The sequence below is a fragment of the Haliotis asinina genome, chromosome 15, assembly GCF_037392515.1.
Source record: "Haliotis asinina isolate JCU_RB_2024 chromosome 15, JCU_Hal_asi_v2, whole genome shotgun sequence".
Lineage (NCBI taxonomy): Eukaryota > Metazoa > Mollusca > Gastropoda > Lepetellida > Haliotidae > Haliotis > Haliotis asinina.
Genome location: NC_090294.1, coordinates 44,726,028 through 44,748,407, shown reverse-complemented (window position 1 = coordinate 44,748,407; position 22,380 = coordinate 44,726,028). Strand labels below are relative to the sequence as shown.

Genomic DNA, 22,380 nt, shown 5'->3' with positions numbered 1-22,380 from the left:
AGAAAAAAAAGTACATAGAACAGGGGATACAAAAAGCCCAACAAGCCTTTATTATGAACACCAAAGATATCATAGGCGGTTCACGTTAAACTGTTTCATCGATATAAACGTGACATAGGCCGCCAACTTTTTTGTAGTAAGGGTAATAGTAGCAAGAGCTAAGGGGCCAACCAAAGCCTTAGTTAGTAAATAAGGCGTTGTAGAGACTTTTTTTGAAAGTGGTCCAGGAGTTCATGGGTGCCGTGTCACAACTGCTAGCCAAACACGATACAAAGGTCAGAAACCGGCAGACGCTATCAAACTAAAATCAATAGTTGCAGAGTCGGCCGCTCCATTGCGTGGGAAGGAGAAACAGATACCAGATAGGGCCCTAGTGAGGTATCTATACCAGCCGGGGGAACACGAGGGTGATAGCCGTAAGCGGGCCACCGATCCTATATGGTCAGTCAAAACTTACAACATAGATAAAGTGGATATGAAAGCCGACGAACCTAACTTATACTACTTGAGGGATGGGCCGGGTAGGGGGTTTGTAAGAGAAGAATTATTGATCGTACCGTACAGCACAGTGTTACCTCCAACACACGTTAAGTAGTAGGGGTAATAGTAGCAAGAGCTAAGGACCCAACCAAAGCCTTATTTAGTAAATAAGGCTTTGTAGAGACTTTTCTTGAAAGTGTTTTAAAACCCCCATTGTATATACTACTATTGCTAATGCATGAACAAAGTGATCAAGCCTGGCAACCTGATCCTGTCACTCGAAGATCTCTTACAACCATCATGGGTTGCTCAAGAACAATTCTAACCCATATCTTACATCCATGTAACTCAGCTTAATGAATACATGCTAAAGTCCTGGGCTAGCATGACAAGGCTACCACTGCTGTAACTCTTATACTGTAACATAGAGTTAAAACAGTCATAGCACTACAATAGCTTTGTGAAATGGGGTCCTGCAATCAACAGAATGAGCATTTGGTGGGGTAGGTCTATGTCAGATAATACAACTTCATGCTGAAAAAATTCAGATATATCATTGCGTTTTTATTATGGTGGACTCTTTATGCAAGCAAATTTCTTGAGGAAAATTTTCAGCGCCATAAAATCAAAACTGCTCAACTTGCCCTCGGAATATCTAATGAACCATAGGCTTCTCAACATCAATATCTATCACTAGTCTTATGAATATCTGAGAACTAACACAATATCTCCCACATGCCTTATGAATATCTGAGAATTAACACAATACCTACCACTAGCCTTTTGAATATATGACAACTAACACAATATCTATCACTAGTCTTATGAATACCTGCGAACTAACACAATATCCACCACTAGCCTTATGAATATCTAAGAACTAACACAATATCCATCACTAGCCTTATGAATATCTAAGAACTAACACAATATCCATCACTAGCCTTATGAATATCTAAGAACTAACACAATATCCACCACTAGCCTTATGAATATCTAAGAACTAACACAATATCCATCACTAGCCTTACAAATATCTGAGGACTAAACACTTTATCTTCTGAACCATTTGTCACTTGGGAGATCCTGAATCTAACTGAACACCAAACTATTATCACAAGTACAGTCCTTGACCAAGTGAAAACTACACTGACACAGTGCTGCTAATTGTCGAAGTTCCCACAAAGCCCTGAACTTATGAACAACTCTATCACAACACAGACACAGTGTTCCTCAGTGACAAAGTTCCTACAAAGCCCTGAACTTCTGAACAACTCTATCACAACAATGACACAATGTTCCTAAGTGACGAAGTTCCCATGAAGCCCTGAACTTCCGAACAACTCTATTACAACACAGACACAATGTAACCTAAGTGACAAAGATTCCACAAAACCCTGAGTTTCTGAACAAGTCTACCACAACACAGACACAGTGTTCCTAAGTGACAAAGTTCCCACAAAACCCTGAGCTTCTGAACAAGTCTATCACAACACAGACACAATGTTCCTAAGTGACGAGGTTCCCACAAAGCCCTGAGTTCCTGAACAAGTCCAGCACAACACAGACACAATGCTCCTAAGTGACGAAGTTCCCAGAAAGCCCTGAGCTTCTGAACAACTCATTAGGTATAAGGTTATATAGCTACTATGTCTAGAAATTCTGGATCCAGCTACTGAGCTACTGACCTGATTTGACATCTCCCCCGGTACACAAAATGTTCCTGATGCTTTCAAGTAGTAGTACCCTATGAATGACTGGTATGAGAGCCTACATCTGTCACACCCCAGCTAATTCTGTTGAATTCTCCAGAGCTAATTCAGTTGATACCAGGAAGAAGATAGCTGCATCAATTATACAAGGTTCTCCATTGCAACCTAGTTTTTTTTCAGGACAGTTTGCAATACCTGACTCTTAATTACAAGATGGTGTTACCTGATCAGCACAATAGCATTAGTCAAGCAGAGCCAGTAAGGAAAACATGCACATCAACTATTTCCTCGACTTGCCAAACAAATAAGTGCTGATCATTTGAAAAACTAACGCAAACACTAAAGCTAAACAAGCTATAGCCAAAGACCATGTTATAACCATTATAATATTCTACTTGACAGATCACCTTTGATGATTAATATTTTTTCTTCAAAAGTTATATTTTTTTCATAAAATTGATGTAAACTGAATAATCGAGTCTGGACCACACCAGACCAGACCAGATATATGCAGCTGGGACACAATGACACTGAACTAGTGACCCTGACCACCCAATCCCATTAGTCACCTCTTATGACAAGCATGGTTTAGAAGATCAATTCTAACCAAGATCTTCATGGGCACAAACATCCATGAGATGTTGAAGTCAGGTATATTAATAATCTCCACCAAACAGTGATGTTGTACACAAAAGTGATCACTACCCACATATACTAACATGAACCTAAGAAAGTAATACTAAGATTGCTAAGAGGTGATAATGGACTAGGCTGCCATTAGCGCACAAGAATCATTAGTCAATGTTCAACCAACTTCAGGCTGTGATCTCTTTTTACAACAGCACCCTGAATTTTACTTATGGCTTATCACATCATACACACATAATTTTGTGAAATGTTATATGAATACTGATCAAAAAAAGAAAACTGAGCATGCATTGTGCTGACTATGCATATCTAGTGAATGAATGGTACATGCAAAATGTAATAAACTCGGTAAAATGTGTACATGCACTACTTTCTAGACACATGAAACTGTTGGTCTTTCTGATATGCATAAAGTGAATGACAACACTGAAGATGATCGTATCAAAATGGAACAAAATTGATTTTATCCATATACATCAAGCACAACTGGAAAAACAATCTCTTCAAATATCAGGTGTTGTCACATTCAAAATGTGCCAGTTGTTATGTTGGTATTATTGCAAAACACAGTGACAGGCATTTATAAATTCTTACCTCCTCAACTGCACTTGGCTGAAACATTAAACAGAAAACTACTAAAACAAGATGCTACTTTAGGACAAATTTTCATGCGTGCTTTATGCTTGCTTGCAAAATGCATATACACACAGAAAAAGAAATAAAAGTATCATGATCATTTTGGCTGTTCTCATTTTGACATTGTCCTCAGTATCTCCGGGGTATACGCTCGGATAATTCTCCACGATATCCTAGATGCATCTATGGTCCAGTGAATTTATTATCTCCTTTGACTGGCTGTTTATCCAATCAGTTGTCTACGCAGGGAAGTTGAGCAAACCCATCATAACTCACTTTCGCCTTTTTAATGATCTAAGTGCTTAAACATGGCAACAAATAATGCACAGGTACTCTGAAAGAAGCAGGAGTTCTTGCATACACTTTTTTAAGTTTCCATCCTGTCAATTTGTCTGTATGATTTCCCCCAAATCTGAGTCACACTGCGAACAAACCTTCACAGTTGCAACTGCTATCATAGTTGACACTGACAAGCTCGGTTGTCACAGTGGCTCAGCTGATTGCCTACTGTATGAATGCAGAGTCAGCAAATGCATCCTGGGTATAGTGGAGATTTATCAGAAAGTACACCCTGGAGATATTGAGGATGTTTTGACATTAGCCTTCTGAACATCATGTTACCCTGGTTACTGACATAATTTTTACAATCATCATGGTCATTTTCAAATGGTTTAGTATTGTATCAGTTTCAAGAAAAAATGAATGAATAACTTGTTTTTAATCAAAAACATTCTAAGTAAATTGTATTTTATTTTATTTTATTTTATTGTTTAAAAAAATGGGTCTCTGTATTCTGTATACATTTCCTCATAAAACCTGTGATTCACTTGAGTGAGTGCATGAATGAGTTTAGTTTCTTTTCACTTTGGTCAATATTATCAGTCCTGAACAAAGCAGTTCTGGGTAATAGGTCATAAGTTGGGACACCTGAGATGGGCTTCACATACTGTTCATATGAGGGGAATTGAACCCACTTTTTTAGAGTGACGAGCAGATGCATTAGCCATTCAGCTACCCAAATGCCCATGATTCATTTCATGCATTAAGTACTTGCACCAGTGCTACCTGAAACTACAAAATGCAACCTGACTTTATACAAACTTGCATACAACTTGCAAGGTATTATTTTGTTGTTGAAAGAACACAAGCTTCAGCTGGTAAACAATATGATGATACTGTTTTTTGGGTTGTTGGTTCCATACCTGTGGGTGTTCCTCCCATCTGAAGAAGACTGAACACTCAATTGCTCACTCACTCAACAACCCGCCTACTCTGGGGGGAGATAATTTCTACAGACACTGCCCTTGTGCTCGTCATTATCTTCCCCTTGCATGTTGATTTTTTCATTTTTTACACTACCTTTCTATTCACTGGGGTCCAACTGATTGGTTAAATAATCATTTTAAGGCATTTTCAAAAATATTTTCGCTTAAAATATATTATAAGGTGACTCATGATGTATGTAATATGTATGTGCTACACATGTCACTTGAGCTAAAATTGAATGCATGTTCAGTTTTATGGTGTTTTTCTGCATTAATTCATTTCCCCAATTTTATCAGTAAATAAAAACTGCACATAACAGTAACAGTCCCCAAGCTAAAACGCCACCTTGGGTAATTCCAATCTCATACTATCGGTGAAAGTTTCATGCATATTTGAAAGTACATTTTTGTTTTGGTTTTATTTAACGCCACACTCAGCAATGATCCAGCTATATTGCAATGGTCTGTGAATAATCCAGTCTTGATCAGACAATCCAGTGATCAACAATACGAGCATCATTCTACACAACTGGGATTCAATGACTAGTGAATGGAAGGTGTATGAATGGTGCAGTGCCATTATAAAGTGTATCTCACCTGTGGAGGAGGTGGTGCTGCCCTTCGAGCTGGGAGTGGTGGCGCCTAGAACAGATTCACAGACTTGAGTTACATTATTCAGTAAATAATCATTATGGTTATCGCATCATCTTATCATGATCATGATTTTATCAATAAACAACACAACTGTGATAACTGAAAAGACAGCTCTTGTTTGCAAAAGTTTGTTTTTAAATACATATGACCTCCAGGCAGTGGGTGAGTGAGTGAGTTCAGTTTCACAATACTTTCAGCAATATTCCAGCAATATCACTGTGGGGGACACCAGAAACAGAACTGACATGTTGTACCCATGTGAGGAATCATACCCAGGTATTCTGCATGATGAGCAAACACTTTAACCACTAGGCTACCCCACCACCCCTACTTACATTAGAGAAATGACACTTGTCTATCTTTGTAATGAACAGAGACTATTGACCTCTTCGCAGTTAAAAATGTCCATCTGCATGAATGGTTCATTGAGCCAACCATATCCGTTTTGGTGCTTATTCTCATCGCCAACCTCAACCAAGAAGAAAATTGTTGTGCAAACAAAGTTAAACAAAATATTTTTAATGCCACTGGGCCGATGAGGGTAATGGTGTTAAATTATCTACTTCTAGTTACTGTCATTAAATTGATTTTACGCACGCTTCAGTTATTGTTATGTAATTTCACTAAGTGATCATCTACATTGTAATTACCCATCATTGATGGTATATATGTTAGAGAAAACACTTCTCGGAGGTTCTGGTAGAAAATGTAAAACCATCGGGGTCGGGAAATCCCTCGGGGCACTGCTGTGTGGTAGAGCGTCTGCCTACGAAACTGAGACTTTGGGGTCCAATCTCGCTTGGGAAAACATTTGTGCTTTCAGCTTAATACTGAACAATATTTTTCAGTTGATTTCAAACATTCATGTATCATTTGAATGTTGATGTTCATATAAAGTTAGGAAAAGTAAAACCTGGGAAGCAGTCTTACATATGAAAAGTAAAACCTGGAAAGAGGTCTTTCTAGCAAAAAGTAAAAACCTGTCCCTCCAAAACAAAAACCTCAAATGTGGTTATTCTGGAAAACAAGAGATGACCTAACATATAGTGAGAAGCATACTTCAGGTCTATATCTTGATTTAATGGTATTCACATTAATGCAGAAACCTGCGTTTTTCATGCAAAAAATATGCAAACAATATTTTCCATGCATGTTTTACTTAAATTTAATAAGTTCCTCAAAACAGCAACATATGAAATAACAATAAATTTTGAACATTTCATGTGCAAAAGATTTGGAATACATATTTTCGATTTTACTTCTGCACACACTTGTACAAATGCTACCGTGAACACTACTGAACTAAAGGCGATGATTAATACTAGGTGAAAAACTACTTACATCTGACTGTCTGCCACCTGGTGTTGGCAATGCTGCCCTGGTTTTGCCTTTAGATGTCATCGCTGGAAGTAAAAACACAATTTGAGGAAAACAGGGAGATTTGGGGAGACAAAAGTTAAAGGAAACATTGTGACAAAAATATTCTTGGAACTGGTATGAGAGACGAATCAATATTTATTACTAGTAACAAGTGTCTGCCACTAGCATGGCAATGTCCCCCACCGCTTAAGAAGAATGAAATATTTATAACATATTCATTACTCTTTACTTTTTGCTCACACACAAGATGCGTGAAATGACTGGTGTCTGGATAATCACCCAATGTAGGCTGTCAACAAAATTGAGGACACTGGTTGCAATGTTGTATGGAATACTGAGTTAGCGTAAGTTCAAAAAGTGGACAAAGTGTTGTGGTCATATTTTGTTTGCAAAGCCCCTGATGTAGGAGCACCAAATGTAGACCATCACCAAATTTGAAGGCATCAAATATAAGAGTTCATGACATATGCTAAAGAGTGTGAAAAGTGTTCAAAGTGTCAAAGTGAAGATAAGGTCAAGGTCTGACTGACTGGTGTCTGCGTAATCTGCCAATGTAGGCTGTCATCAATTTTAAAGATATTGGGTTCAATAGTTCCTTAGATATCGCGTTAACAAGAATCTGAAAAGTGGCCAAAGTGTCATGGTGACCTTGAAAATATGGTCAAGGTCACCAAAACTGACTGGAGTCTGCGTAATCCCTCAATGTAGGCTGTCACCAAATTTGAAGAAATTGGGTACAATTGTTCATAAGATAACCCATACACACTTATGAATGTACAGACGTACAAACGCTGCTGTATACATAGTCCCCCGTTCCGCATTGCAGCGGGGTACAATTACAGATGAAAGATATTTTCAAAAAGATATATTGAGGTCTACTTTTAATTTTGTCCTTAAAGAAATAAAAACAAAAGTTGCGAATAACAGAAACATTTGGGGAGACACACCTAAAAAAATCAAGTAAAGATTGTGAAATAAAAATATTCCAGGACAAAGCTTACTACTAATGCCAAAAATAGTTACTTTACAAAGATAATTACAAGTTTAGCCATACATACTCAATGATTATGAATGTGGGTTCATTTTACATGAGGTTGCTATTTTTGTATTGCTGGGTGTCCAGCTGTCACATATTCTCTATACAGAGTTGCATCCCTTAGGTATGCCAGGAACCTGAGATTGTGGGTTCAAATCCAGGTTTCCCCCTAATTAAGCCTCTAGGTTTGCTCATTAGTTAACCAAAGTGTTAAACGTCTGGGACAAGCAGACTCGCTGTCATTATGGAAGTTTCTAAAGTCATCTAAATGACAAAGATATTGGTAAGAATTAGCCTACATGAAATATGGCCCATTAAAAGTTTGAAGCTTACTATTGAGACAATGGCAGTGGCCCATTCTAACTTCAGAAAATGGCTAATAATCCTGGAAATGGCTCAGTGTCATAGTTCTCTTTCCCAATCCCCGCATGTGACTAAATTATTGCTAAATATGGTGATAACCAAACAACACATAAGCAAACATATCTGAGCAATGATCCTTTATGCTCATGAAATGATCCTTTATTAAACTAAAATCTCGATTCTCTTTTTCTCCTTTATCCGCTCCCTGTCTTACTCTTTATTATAAGTAACTCATCTGTATAGGACAAACCAAGCCAAGGAAGTTCTTGAAGTTCTCCAACATAACTCGTCATAACTAACAAAAAGTCATCATCTGTGATGTCCTTTGCCTACAAAGGTCAGGTTTAAGTGACATTATGTCACAACTTGACTATCTGTCATCATTCATGTGACCTACAACCCAAGGCTTCTGCACATATTATAATGATATGAACGTTAACTGTAAGCGTGTAAGCATCTGGTCCCAGACGCTTGTACAGGATTTTCATCCCTGTTTTGTCAGCAACATTCACATCCAAGCTATGGCCATAATTATTTAACTTATATTTCAGAAACATCACAATGAAGAAGCTCCATCTGGCTCATTCTGTTTTCTCTACAACTTTACCGCTGTGTTGCGTGTAAAAGCTGGTCTTTCGTTAGCATGTCGAGAAACCTCATTCCTTTGGAAAAGATTTTAGTCCTGATATGTGTGATATTAGTAAGTTACTGAGTTTAGTATTACGCTGCTTTTAGCAACATTCCAACAATATCACTGAGAGAACACCAGAAATGGGCCTCAATGAAAAAGCTTCTACCCACTACATAAGCTGACCTGCTTCAAACCCCTCTAGCCTTATTCTAGGTATGAAAAGCTCACTTCATACACAGAGATAAATATCATATATGTGCACAGACCATGTCAAAGGGAGGTAACTCTTCCGGAATATACTTTGTTCACTGTCCATACAACCTTTAGATATAATACCCTCAGATCAACACATGTAGAGTTCCACTGTCATCACCTCTTTCTTATAACACTTGGAAGGATCAGTAAAACACAAGGTACTGATCCCCACAATTTTCATGCCATCATGGCCGACAGTCAACAAGCTCAAGCTATCAATCACCAGTTTATCAGTGTCACCATGTCACATGATTAACGTCACTTCACCCTAACAACTGTGTAATCCCAAAAATTAATCTCAGAAGACTGCTAAATACTGATATATTTCTGTTAAGCACAATTTTCTCTTCTCTAAACAATACTCAATTCTAGAAACAATAGTAATATTTCCTCATTTGTTTCCTGTCATTTTAAAGTTCCTCATGAACATATCAGAAGATTACACACAGAGGAAACTGTGCTCGAGAGGATTGCAGGCTAAATTCACTCCTGGCTCTGTTGGCTGGTAGTTAGAACTGTGGAAGTGTAGTCTACTTCTGATAATGTTGCAGCTGCTTTACATAGTTTCTAGCACTGCAAACTGGTTAAAATCTCATAATTAATTATTGATCCATTACAAACGATCAACCATTGAAGATAACTGGTAGAATAATTAATCAAAGGATCCTGTTATCTTAGCTAATACTAAAAGAAAAATGTCTTTGCTTCTTTTATTTTAGCAAATTTCACATACAGTATGCTAGGAACATGAATTTCCTGGAGCCTTGAGGATAAATTCAGTCATGACTTGGAATGCGCTTACAATGCTTATGAAATGTAAATTTAAAGACATAAAATAAATACAAATCCATTTTCATTGAGGAACATCAAACACTGACTTGGTAATATTTGTTGTTTCTGCTTCAGGATATTTACCCTTCCTGGTACAGAGCTTTATGAGAGGCTGGAGCGAGACATTCAATGTACACAGATCGTACCATGTTCCGGATGACTATGTTCCAAACTTCCTCGTCCACTGTTGTAAACAAATTGCTCAGTGAACTGTTTACAAGCCTGCATGCAGTTCAGTGTCTCTTGAGTACAATGAGTATGTGTGTACATATTGCATGTTGTACTTGACTACAACTATGTTGTACATTGTATTGGTTAAGGCGAAGCAAACATCAGAGAATGGTTCAATAATAGCTATGACCATGACTACAAACTTCAGCTGTGAGATAACTGAAAATAATTATTTAAGTTCTTATTCAAGATCTGTATCAAACTTTGCATTGACCCTTTCCTATTGACATATAAGCCAATACCTAAATCTTATAAAAATCCATTAAATGATTGTAAAGTTTTTCATTGAACAAATTTGATGCCACACTTTTCCCTGAGACAAGAAATGTAATTTTTGACAATTCTCGTTAATAAGAAATATCAAAGCATAACCTTCCACTGCATTTCTATTGATATGGAGAGTGATCTACAAGTTTGAAAAAAATCCATTCACATGTGTTCACATAAGCTGACCAAAAAATTCCTTCCAGCTTTTTAAGGTAAAAATTTGTAAGTTGACACAACTCACATTGTCCTGCACCATACACAATGCTCCCTCCTATAGACAAAGAATGTGGTCCCCAAATGTGATAAAACATTCATCCAAGAAGAGTGATGACAAATTTTGATTATATACAACTTCCTTTATTCTGTGAAAGGTGATGATTCAACATAGATTCAGTGTTTGCCCTAGACATAAAATTTAGGAGTCATCATGACTCCCCAGTGTCATGAGGAACTCATGATGTTTTGGGTAGTTTCAGCATGAAACTTTCATCAAGATATAAACTGACAGCAGGGATATACCTGGCTCAGAAAAGATATGAGATAAAATCTCACATGGGACCAAAAAATGAGATATTTTCAAATCCTATGAAATTTAACTGTTTATGATGGTTCGTAAGAAAGGAATAAACGACAAAAAGGACATTGTCATGAGTATTTACATGATTTAAGCAACTTCAAGACAACTGATCATGAATTGAAATGAATTAAAACTCTATAGATCAGCATCACCGTTGGTGTCTGTTTTCTGGTTTTCATCAAGGTCAAGGGTTTCAGTTGTTTCTCAATTTTCGTTTGTAGTCTTTAAAAACTTCAGTATTGGTTGAGATGGTCTCGTTAGCAGATCCTTTTTGGCGAACTCTGCACAGTGTCGCACAGTGCATAAATGACACAATACTGCAAGGTTCTGTGTTTATCAAACCCGTTCGTTCGAAGTTCCATACCGGAAGTTATGTTTCAAAGATCTAAAATAGGCAAAAAGCAATGGGAATATGTTTGACAGAACAAAATCACGACAAAACCCTTCTTGGTAAAATACATTTAAACACTTCATTATTTCTAATTGTACAGTTTAATTGTATATTTTAGAGCAATTTTATCGGAATTGATGCAAGAGAATCGTAATATCGTGCCCAAGTCAATCCATACAAGTGTGATCGTTTAATAACCACTAAAAAACAAGGTAAGGTAGGTCAGGTTTTTAATCAGCAATAAGCAGTTAACTGGCAAACACTAAACTAAAACAACAGCATATTACAAGCTTAGATTATCCAGCATGCTAGCATTGCATCAACAGTGACACAAGCTCTTAAATCTTTTGCATATTTGAAATAGTTTGTAAGTAAAATACACAGGTTTCCTGCATTAGAATGTGATTAAAATCTATGTCGAAATGTTGCCTTCGACAGAATGCAAGAAGTTGTAAATCCACACTAATTGTCATCATTTTTCATCCCCTCAATTTCCGAAATGTCTGTCAAGGAAGAAATTCAAGCAATAGAGTTCAAGCATTCTCTTCCCACACAGGTTACTTGTCACATCTTCCTACGTAACCTCTGTTCTAATACAACCCTTTCATAGTGCGAGTGTTGAAGACTCATGATTGAGGCAATCAGATTTAGTAGTGCAATCAGCTACCTTGTTTCAAAAGTGATCATTCAAAAGATCTCAGTAATTTCCGAATGCTTCGTGTAAACTAGAACCTCTTCCCAAGCGCGATACTCAAATGTTTCTTCTAGACAGAACTCAGTCATGTCATTTTTGTTTCTCCACATTGCTTGCATTTGTCAAGTTGAATCTAAGTTGATGTAACACGTGTTCTGCTTGGACAGAAAGAAAAAGGAGATAAATCTGCTGCCAGTTTTTGTCACAAGAGGCTTTTATGAGAACTGCGAAATATGGCCATATTAGAACAGAGGTTCGTAGGACAAGTAACCTCTGAGGGAAGAGAATGGAGTTCAAGTTCAGCAAAGATGTTTTTCCTTGGTATGACAACAAAGACTTAATACAAATTTAAAACGTAAATTTAAACATTAAAACCAAAGAATATTATCAAAGGTTCCATTTTGAAACAATATTGTAATTTTACCACAGATAATAATTACTTTCTTTATCAATATGGACCCACTGATGCAACTTTAGAGGGCAAGTTTTCAAAAAATTCTAAAGTTTAAGCACTGAATGGGAATAAACATGCTTGTTGATATGTTACCTTCAAGAATGATGATACAGGTTATCTTCAATATAAGATCAGTTCTGTTGCATTAGGGTCTGAATCTTGCAATCCCCAAAGATAAGATCGATACACATCTTCGGACCAGGTTGAATCATAACAGATTTAATCACACACAAGTTTGTTCAGTCTGTCAAACAAGGTCAGATGGGGGCTAACAGGAAGTGGATGACTGTATTGTGTGTGTGTGAATAAGTATTGTGTACAGAATTCATTATTCTACAGTACAACCAACACACATTTCGATCGACTGTTAAAACAGACAGAAACTCAATCACAACTTATTCAGGCTGGGTGTTTTAAATAAGATTATCCTAATATTTTTACTATTTCCAGGGGTTCACTCCCATGATACAGATCTCCCAAAATGCAGATGAAAATAGCACACTAATTACATGGGCGATGCTGGTCATGAATAGCGAGAACAAGAAGAGACTATGTGGACGTCCTTGTCTAACGCCAGTGGAACAATCAAATTATTGTACGACATGTCTTAACTAAATTGATCTCTAGCAACGATTGCTTGTTGTAAGAGGTGAGGAACATGATAGTCAGGCTCACTGACTTTCTGACACATCATCACATCCAAACTGCATAGACTGATGCTCATGCTGTTGATCACTGGATTGTCTCAACACTTGATTATTTACAGACCGCCGCCATATAACGGCATTAAAAACATATAACATAACAGGAATTTGTATAACAAAGCTTTATACCATATTTAATTCGGGTGAAACATTTTTAATTGAGTGAGTGTAATCTCCAATATTCCAACATCACGGTGGGGGTCACCAGAAACAGACAACACACGCTGGTCCCATGTAGGCAATCAAACCCAGGTCTCCAACATGATGAATGAACACTTTAAACACCTGGCTACCACTCTACCCTCATTACGAAACAAATATCCACACATCTGACGGCAAGGCCTTACTTTACATAATTGTTTATACGTGTTGGCTTAAGTATTTCCTCTTAAAATTCAATGTAGCTGTTTTAAAGAGTACATTTGTGCTCATATTAATATTAATAATGAAAAAAATACAAAATTGTATGTAAAATCATCACAGAAAAAAATTCTGAACAGCAGTGAGCAAACAGTCAGACACATTGTCAATTCATCATTTTCAGATAACCAGGGTTTTTTTATAATCAGTTCTTTGAACCAACCAAAAATAGGCAGAAGGCATTATAACAAAATATTTTAGCTTATTTATGAGACATGAAATGTATTGATTCATTTAATCAATATCAAAGTACTTTTTATGTTGGAATATTTTGTATGGTACGGTAAGACATTTTAGGTCAGTTTGAATTGGTGGTATATCAATACTGAAATACAGTAGTGTATCACAATACAAGGCTCATGATACATCGATTTAAAACTGTAGTACAGCCCATACGATACATTACATTTTCTAATTTACAACCCATGGAATAACAACTTGTAAACAATAACAAGTATGTTCAAGAACGAGTAATACTGATTGTCTAGTATTTTCAAGTGAGCTATAAACACCACAATCGACACAGTGCTCACAACCTTACATAATTATGTCCTACAATATCTTTTTCATGAGAAATTTGAAAGCAAACAATTCAGATTTGTGACTAACCTAACAAAATAGGAGAGAATATGATTGGGGGTTGGTTTGTTGTTTGACGCCACACTCAACAATATTCCAGCTATATGGCAGCTGTCTGTAAATAATCGAGTCTGGACCACACAATCCAGTGATTAACTTAATGACCATCAATTACGCAATTTGGATTATGTAACAATGACATGTCAAACAAGCCATTGAACCTGAGAGAGCATAAGCAGTTATGAATCAGAAGTACTGTATCTGAATATGAATTACACCTTATCATGATATCATGATATCATGACGCTGTACTATATAATCATACTGTATCATAAGGTTGGCTATGTGGTGCAACGCCGGCTACATAGTGCAACCCCAAACGCTCAGTCGTGCTGATAAGAATGCAGCCCCGGTTCAAAATGTTTTTTAAAAGCCACTAGCCACAGGGCCAGTGATTCTAAGAAGTAACATGTCCTGACTAACTTTCCACTTGCCCTGATTTTTATGACATAATCATGATGCTGTAATTATCAGAGAATAAATCAACGTGGTATTTGATGTTAATGTTTACTGACTATTTATCAAGAAATGATAAATAGAAAAGAAAGATAACTCTACCTTATTACAATTGCCAAATCTAATAGCTACATTTTGAGCATAGATGAAATGAAGTCCAAGTATATTTGCAGTTTGAAACTGTTAGCGGAAATTATGTAGTAGCCAACAGACAAAGAAGATACCATAATTTGATTGCCTGAAACGAAAACTGGCTTGTCCTGGGCTTCAGTTGATGGGATTTTTGAACCTCTGGAATGGGATTTAAACTCTGTACTCTACTAGTTAAATGAGTGAATGCTTCATCCACTGGGCTACATAATAGACTGAAGAAAACAAAAAAGGGAACAACAAATGAAAACTGAAATGTTGCTTATTCGTTTCCTGGTTTCCTTTGCAAGTTTTGTATACAACCTGAGACTATTTAAAGGAACACTTCCATAAACTGGTGTACCCTTATTAGTTTCCCTGAGTGCATGTAACCTAAATATATCAATGAATCCTTTAACGTCTATGAAATCATATGATAAGGGAGTGACACAACTGGTAGCTGTGAATTAAATCTCCGGTGAATCAGTACAATATTTGCAGAGTCAGTTGCCCTCTGAACAGAAATAGACATAACTCTGTCAGATACAAATCAATTAGAAATCAATCAGCTGCTATTTCCCTTGGGCAGAGCGATGTATCTGGACTGTCCGATAATTAAAACATCATGTCCAAAAACAAATTATTAGTCTTGACAGAAGGGTTGGGTAGGTGACTGCGGAATGTTTTACTGCTTTTCATTTAATCTAAGCTGACATAAGCTGATTGCAAATAAAACATAGCCAACATTCACGACTGTGTTCACATCGTCAAACAGTCGCTTGAAGTCTGCAATTGGTCTTTATCAGACTGGATATCACAATAAAAGATGGACACAGTATTGTGTGAAAATTAATGTTATTTATCTTTAAAAAAAAGTTACTAAAGGTGTAGATTCTGCCGTCATTACCAGGCTAAATTGTAAATACAACCAAATAGTGATATACATGGTTTGCTGTAACAAACAGTGGAGTAATATTAATAATAGCATGTAATAAAATAAACAAGTGGTACATAATCGGAAACTTGTGTAGATAGACAACACATTTGTTTCCAATATTTTTCTCTTGTGGCACTTGGTTAAAAATCCTATCTGACGCTTTGGTTTTGACAAATTTTGTTGAGAAAACATGTTTCTTGAAAATATTCAGCAAAAGAGTTCAATTTAAAATTACTGCAAACCGGAAATATTCTGCGCCTTGAAAATATCAAGTGAACGCACCGCCATCCTGCTCTGTGACATATTATTTTCACAAGAGTAGCAGGCTTTGCAAAAAACAACAAAGTTAACTAAAACAAGCTTGCTTCTTATATCATAATGTAACATCATTGTTCAGATATAATCATTAAACAAACTGAATAAATTGAGGAATAAAATCGATTACAGTACTCATAACAGTTTTCAAACATACACTACAACTTACTATTTCCATCATTTTTGTGTGATCGTTTAATGTAATTCGAGTGACATCTTGGCTTTCCTCGCTTTGAACTTCATGCTCTAGACCCTAACTCCTTAAAATCACAACAAAGTTCTTGATATTGCTAAGATCCAGAACATCCCATTAGGGGTCACAGAATGACTTCTCATCAGACTAATCAGAGCATGAACCTGGGAAAATGGAATGTGTCACGTATCCCCCACAAGGTGAACATGAGACATTCCAAAAACAGATGAAATAATCTTCTATCTCACACTTCAATCAGTGGAAAACATTTGAAAATGATTAGACCTTCCAATCTGCTCTGTCTATACGCCATCGTAAAATTTATCGGATTTTGAAATCTGAAAGAAAACATAAGCAACTATTTTTCAAAGTTTAGTGTGAATGGAAGAAGCAGCCAGTTTGAAACAAGGGCAGGAAAGCTTAAGAAAGCTGCTTTTTGACTGGCTCATCTACTTCTTGTCATTTTATTGGTCAAAGTTCCACATAGAAACAAGGCTACAGAAAAATCTGTATAAAAAGATTCAAAGAGGAAGATCACAGTTATCAGATTATCAGAATAAGCCCACAAATAATCAATTATTGAACAATATTGGTTGCTACAACAAAGAGGAAAGCTTGACAACAATCTCCCAAATATTGGCACTTAAATATTATCGTGTGGATAATGTAAAGAAGTCATTGTGTGAAAATTAAAATGCTTTGATGTCCCATCTAAATCCATGGGAAAAATTGGTGTTGTCAGTATGTTATATGTGAATCACAGACTCGATAAATGAACACTTGTTTCGTGACATGCTAAGGAATGCATTGCTTTATCAAGATGAAGAAAGAAAACCTTGACGTCACAAGAATAGCTGAGCATGGAGCAGCACTGTTACAATTCACTCATATATTGGTTGAATCAAACCATATACCCTTCATGAATTCAGTTCATTATATACAATTACTATTAAAAGTTTATTGATTTTTTTTAAAAAAGCTTTTACCTAAATATTTGGTATAGTTATGAAAACACAACATGCATGTAAAATGATGGTAAAATATGCTCAAGATATGAATTATTAGAGCTCTACGAACACATGAATGGAAGAATAGGGATTCAAATCCGTTATCATAGGTTACTGGTATTCTCAAGGGATGTTACTGTGTAACTGGCACTCATGATACACACAACCAGTGTTTGAAACAGCCAAAACAGGATAACTTGAGTTGGGAGAGAAAAAATAAAAGTTTCTTGACTGACAGACATGTATATATTTGATTGATAGTGTGTCTGGACTTCATCGTCAGTGACACTATGATGAGTTTATTTGTGACATGCATTTGTGGTGACCTCTTGATCTGGTGGGTCAATATGTCAAATGCCAGCTTGTGGAAGTTATGTTTTTCAATAGTTCATCAAACATACCTTTTATTCTCATGTATTTAAAGAAAGAATACTTTTAGAGGATGCTGGTAGGACTGGTTGATTTGCAGTGGGGACAATGCATGTCATCTGCCATGGGATTAACCTTTCTCACTGTCTCTGAAACCATAATTTTCCCATTCACGCACCCATTTCTGCAAAGCTTAAGTCCTACATGCTGAAAGAGTCTCTCATCTCCAACCTCACTGGCACTGCGTTACATTTTAGAGGAATTGTTTGTTTCTATCAAAATTATATACACTCAGACACTAAGCATTAGTCTATCTTACTCATGAATATTTGGGTTTGAATCTATCTTCAGTGACCCTTGATTATTTTAAGATTTGACTGATCAGGTGGTCATGCTCACTAACTTGCTTGATGCCTGTCATAGATCTTATGCTCATGATATCAATCAGTGGATTATCAAGTCCAGTCTTCATTAATAACCGACCATAATATGGCACACTCAGTGAGTAAGTGAATGAGTGAGTTGGGTTTTAGGCTGCTTTAGCAATATTCCAGAAATTTTGTGGCACCAGAAATGGTCTTGAACACATTGTATCCATGTGTAATTGAAACCACCCATCACCATCATTAATGCATCATTGAACAAACCTCATACAAAGTCCTTTGTGCATACCCGGGCCCATGTGTACAAATCAATCTTAGCAGTATGCTGATTGTAACACCCATTCTTCAACATAGGTTTACTACTGTCATACTGCTAATGTCATTTTGTGGATGTGGGCAAAGTGACAATTTCATGATAAAAAGCAATAAAACTTGTATATTGCTCCATAGCTATTGCACTTCAAACACTTGCAAATATACGTTACAAGTGTCCAATCACATTTCAAATGACATGTGTTTAAAGGAAATATTTCATATCTCAATTGTTTCATCTTCCATCTATCTATTTTGATATAGAACAATTTGAAACTTAAGTAATATTTAAATAGATGCCTGATAGTCATATAACTTGTGTTGTTGATCTGTATTAAATTTTGGACATCTCATCATTTCAAGATCATGTATATGTAGCAGGCTTCTCTTCCTCAGAAAAGTTTCTATTTATAATTCAATTTCACCATTACCAATTTACAAAAAGACTTGGAAGCATCACAAATATCACTCCCAGCTTTGAACATCAGGATTTTACAAAATATTCCTTAACTGTGACAAAAATCCATGAAACATACAATACCTAAACATCTAAGATAAATAGATGCTGATGAAGATTTTCAAAAAAAAGAAAAAGTAAGAAAATCTGAGTCTGTTTCTGATAAGATCATGTTATTGCAAGGGCCAGACATTTCAAACAGAAACCTCTTACAACTGCTTGGACAACTGATTGAAAGAACTGTCACTCAAAGAATTGCATCAGCAATTACTGATAGGCTTTGGACAATGGTATTTATAAAATATATTAAAAGCAAATTGATAAAACATGCAACATCAAATTAAACCTCAGAGACTTTGTTTGATAGATCAAGACATAAACAACTGATACAGTTTCCTGACCGCTATGTAAACAATGAACTGTGCGTCCATCTCAACAAGATGTATTCTCGTGTATCTCGATCATGGCATTAATCTGTGCCTGTTACATCTGTTTGATAGATAAGGACATGAATAAATGATACAGTTTCCTGACCGCACCTTTTGGCGTCACAGGATCCAGAGTTCAAAACCAGATTTGACTCGATTATACAACTGATTTGTTGCAACATAGCCGTTCTTATGGGGTAGTTGGGTAACATAGTGGTTAAAGCATTCGCTCATCACAGATGAACTGTGCGCCTATCTCAACAAGATGTATTCTCGTTTATCTTGATCATGGTATTAATCTGGGCCTGTTTTATTTGTTATGAATCCGTCCTGTTATTTCTCGCATGTGTCATATGGTGGGGTTTCATGAATTTTCAATTGATTTTTTCATCAATTACTTAGCTCTGATTATCAATCTGCGTATTGTGGTGATAACCAACACTCTTCTTTCCATATGTCCATTCCCGTTTGCATAGTTGGAAATGGTCAGTCCAGTCAAAAACTGGTCTAGGATGAGCCAGCACTGTCCCAGGGACAATATACAAACAGACATTGTCCAGGCTGATCCTTCCCCAATCTTAATTTGAAGGGAACGTCATGTAGCTGGAATATTGTTGTGGTGCTTAACAACTAACAAATAATATGAAGGGAAGGTGTAGCCATTTTGGACAAAGAAATGGTGCAAGGTCCACAAAGCAATCGTAGCATTAGGAGCTGTTGTAACAATAGGTTTTGTTGGCTTATAAATACTGTAGTGCTATTAACGTTTTATGGATTAAAATCTTTTACACTGCAGGGGTTCAGTCCCCCTGAACCAAATCTTCCTCTGAGAAGGATTGCTTCTGCCATTTAAACATGGGTAAAATCAGTATACAGTAACCATGGTAACTTACGCTTGTTATTAAAGTTCACTTTTATGGATTAGAAGGCACTGAATGTGACTTGGCTGATTAATGCATCACCATTCCATATGTATTAATTAAGTAATTTGATGCTCATGCTTGTCATCAGCAGACCTAGCTGCCGTTGTACAAAACAATAATAACACTCACCCACTCACTCACCCACTCACTCACCCACTCACTCACCCACTCACTCACTCACTCTTGAGATCTGGGTGGGAATTGATCTACAGTAACCCATGCTTGTCATCAGCAGACCTAGCGGCTGATAATAATACTCACTCAATAATAACACTCACCCACCCACCCACTCACCCACTCACTCACTCACTCTTGAGATCTGGGTGGGAATTGATCTACAGTAACCCATGCTTGTCATCAGCAGACCTAGCTGCTGATAATAATACTCACTCAATAATAACACTCACCCACCCACTCACTCACTCTTGAGATCTGGGTGGGAACTGATCTACAGTAACCCATGCTTGTCTGAAGAGTCCCATAACGCGATCAGGTAGTCAGGCTTGCTGACTTTGATGACAAATGTGATCAGTTCCCAGTTGTATAGATCAATGCCCATGCTTTTGATCACTGGATTGTTGGATAGACTTGGTTACTTACAGACCGCAGCCATATAGCTTGAGTATTGCTGAATTTGGCATAAAACTACACTCACTCACTCACTCACTCACTCACTCAGACATTGCCATGAACATCAATGAAAACCAGTTAATATCTGAACACGTATCTCACTCCCCCTCCCCCTTATTATCTATCATATGGTCTCTGCCCTCACAGATGTATTGGGTTCCTAAAGACAAATTATGTATCAGATTTTCTTTAGTCACTCTGTATAAGGGCCTAAATAATATAAAAATAGTAAATTAACCACAGTGACAATCATTGTACTTCAGCATTTAATAGGGGTTACAATGATAACCTTTGTATTTCAATATCACACAAAGGACTGGCCCTGTGAATCATCTTCACGGACTGGTGAACAAATCAGATCCAGGTATAAAACAGTATATGAACAACATGTGAAACGTTAACATTGTCTCACTTAAGAACCTGACATAAAATAAAAATTACAAATCTAAAAAATCCTACTCAGAAGTCAACACAGTGATTTTGTACAAGCCTTCAATATCTGTCAACAATCTTCGTATCTTTACAGGAAAGAGGTGGCGGGAGGTAGTGCTGGTGTTGGTTGGGGGAGGGGGGGGGTGGGGGGTGGGGTGGTAGGTGACTAGCGGGGAAGACATATGGAAGTCCAGTTCTGTATGATGAAGACTACAATGTTTTGGGTCATAGTCTACCTCCTTCATCAGGGGAATGAAAGATAGAGACCGTTCTAAATGTCATTCAAAGGTTTTAATTTTTAAATATATTGATGGTTAATTGATTATCATAAAATTGGAAAGCATCAATAAAACGAACCATTATAAATATTGTTACTTACCATAAGTTGGCATAATAGTATCCATGAATGATTTCCTATTCTTTTTCTTAGTACCACACCGTTCATGCATGATGAAACTGTACTGCTGATAACGGCGTTTGTATTGAAAGTGTAAAGTAATGGAGTCGAACCCGCGACTCATCCGAACAACTCGGTGACGAAACTTTAAACCAACAATATTAACTGAAGATTCAACACGAAACGAAAGTATTTTTACAATGTCCAGCTAAGTCTGTGTACAGGCAGTTTGACACTAAATTCTTGTGGCTGTCATCCGTGACGAAACCAACACTCTCATGGATTAGCAAGTCAACAAGACTTAGTGGCCACGAAAACCCAACTGATTTGCGGCAAATTAGACAGGGGAGGTGTGTATGCCTCCCAGCAAGGAAGACGCTGATTGGGATGGTGGGTTACGAAACGAAGGACTGGTGATCAGACTAATCAATTGCATGCAATACATTACCTGACAAAGTTTCTGTCAAACTCCACCGATCACTTCCTAACTGGAATTTACTTCCTCGTTCACTGCCTCAGGAGAAAATTAGAGTTATCTCCCCTGGCACAATCAAGGGGCATAATAAAAGCGCGAGGCCATTTTGCAGTTTTATTGTAATGGTAACAAATTTGATGATATTCAGAAGACTTTATATAATTCAGTGTATCGTGTTTTAAAATTTCTAATGTATTGTATTTTATTAGTGAACATTTGTAATTTTCTTACCTATAACATGCCCTGAGGCTGCAACCATTAAACCTCGG

At 36.9% G+C, this 22,380-nt stretch overlaps 1 protein-coding gene across 6 annotated transcripts in view; it reads right to left on the bottom strand.

The window, feature by feature from the left end:
* Window positions 1-22,164, bottom strand: part of LOC137265181 (B-cell linker protein-like) — a 64,100-nt gene extending 41,936 nt beyond the window's left edge. The window contains exons 1-4 of one of the 6 annotated variants that reach the window (XM_067800517.1): window positions 21,619-21,809; window positions 6,737-6,798; window positions 5,339-5,383; window positions 3,435-3,452 (exon numbers count right to left, since the gene is read on the bottom strand). In XM_067800517.1, the coding sequence (XP_067656618.1) occupies window positions 3,435-3,452; window positions 5,339-5,383; window positions 6,737-6,798; window positions 21,619-21,760 (267 nt within the window). In that variant the 5' untranslated portion in view covers window positions 21,761-21,809. Of the gene's footprint in view, window positions 1-2,168; window positions 2,217-3,434; window positions 3,453-5,338; window positions 5,384-6,736; window positions 6,799-21,618; window positions 21,810-22,084 lie in introns of those variants that run through there. The other 5 variants (XM_067800516.1, XM_067800518.1, XM_067800519.1 and 2 more) reach the window with 5 other exon arrangements.
* Between the last annotated feature and the right edge of the window lie 216 nt (window positions 22,165-22,380).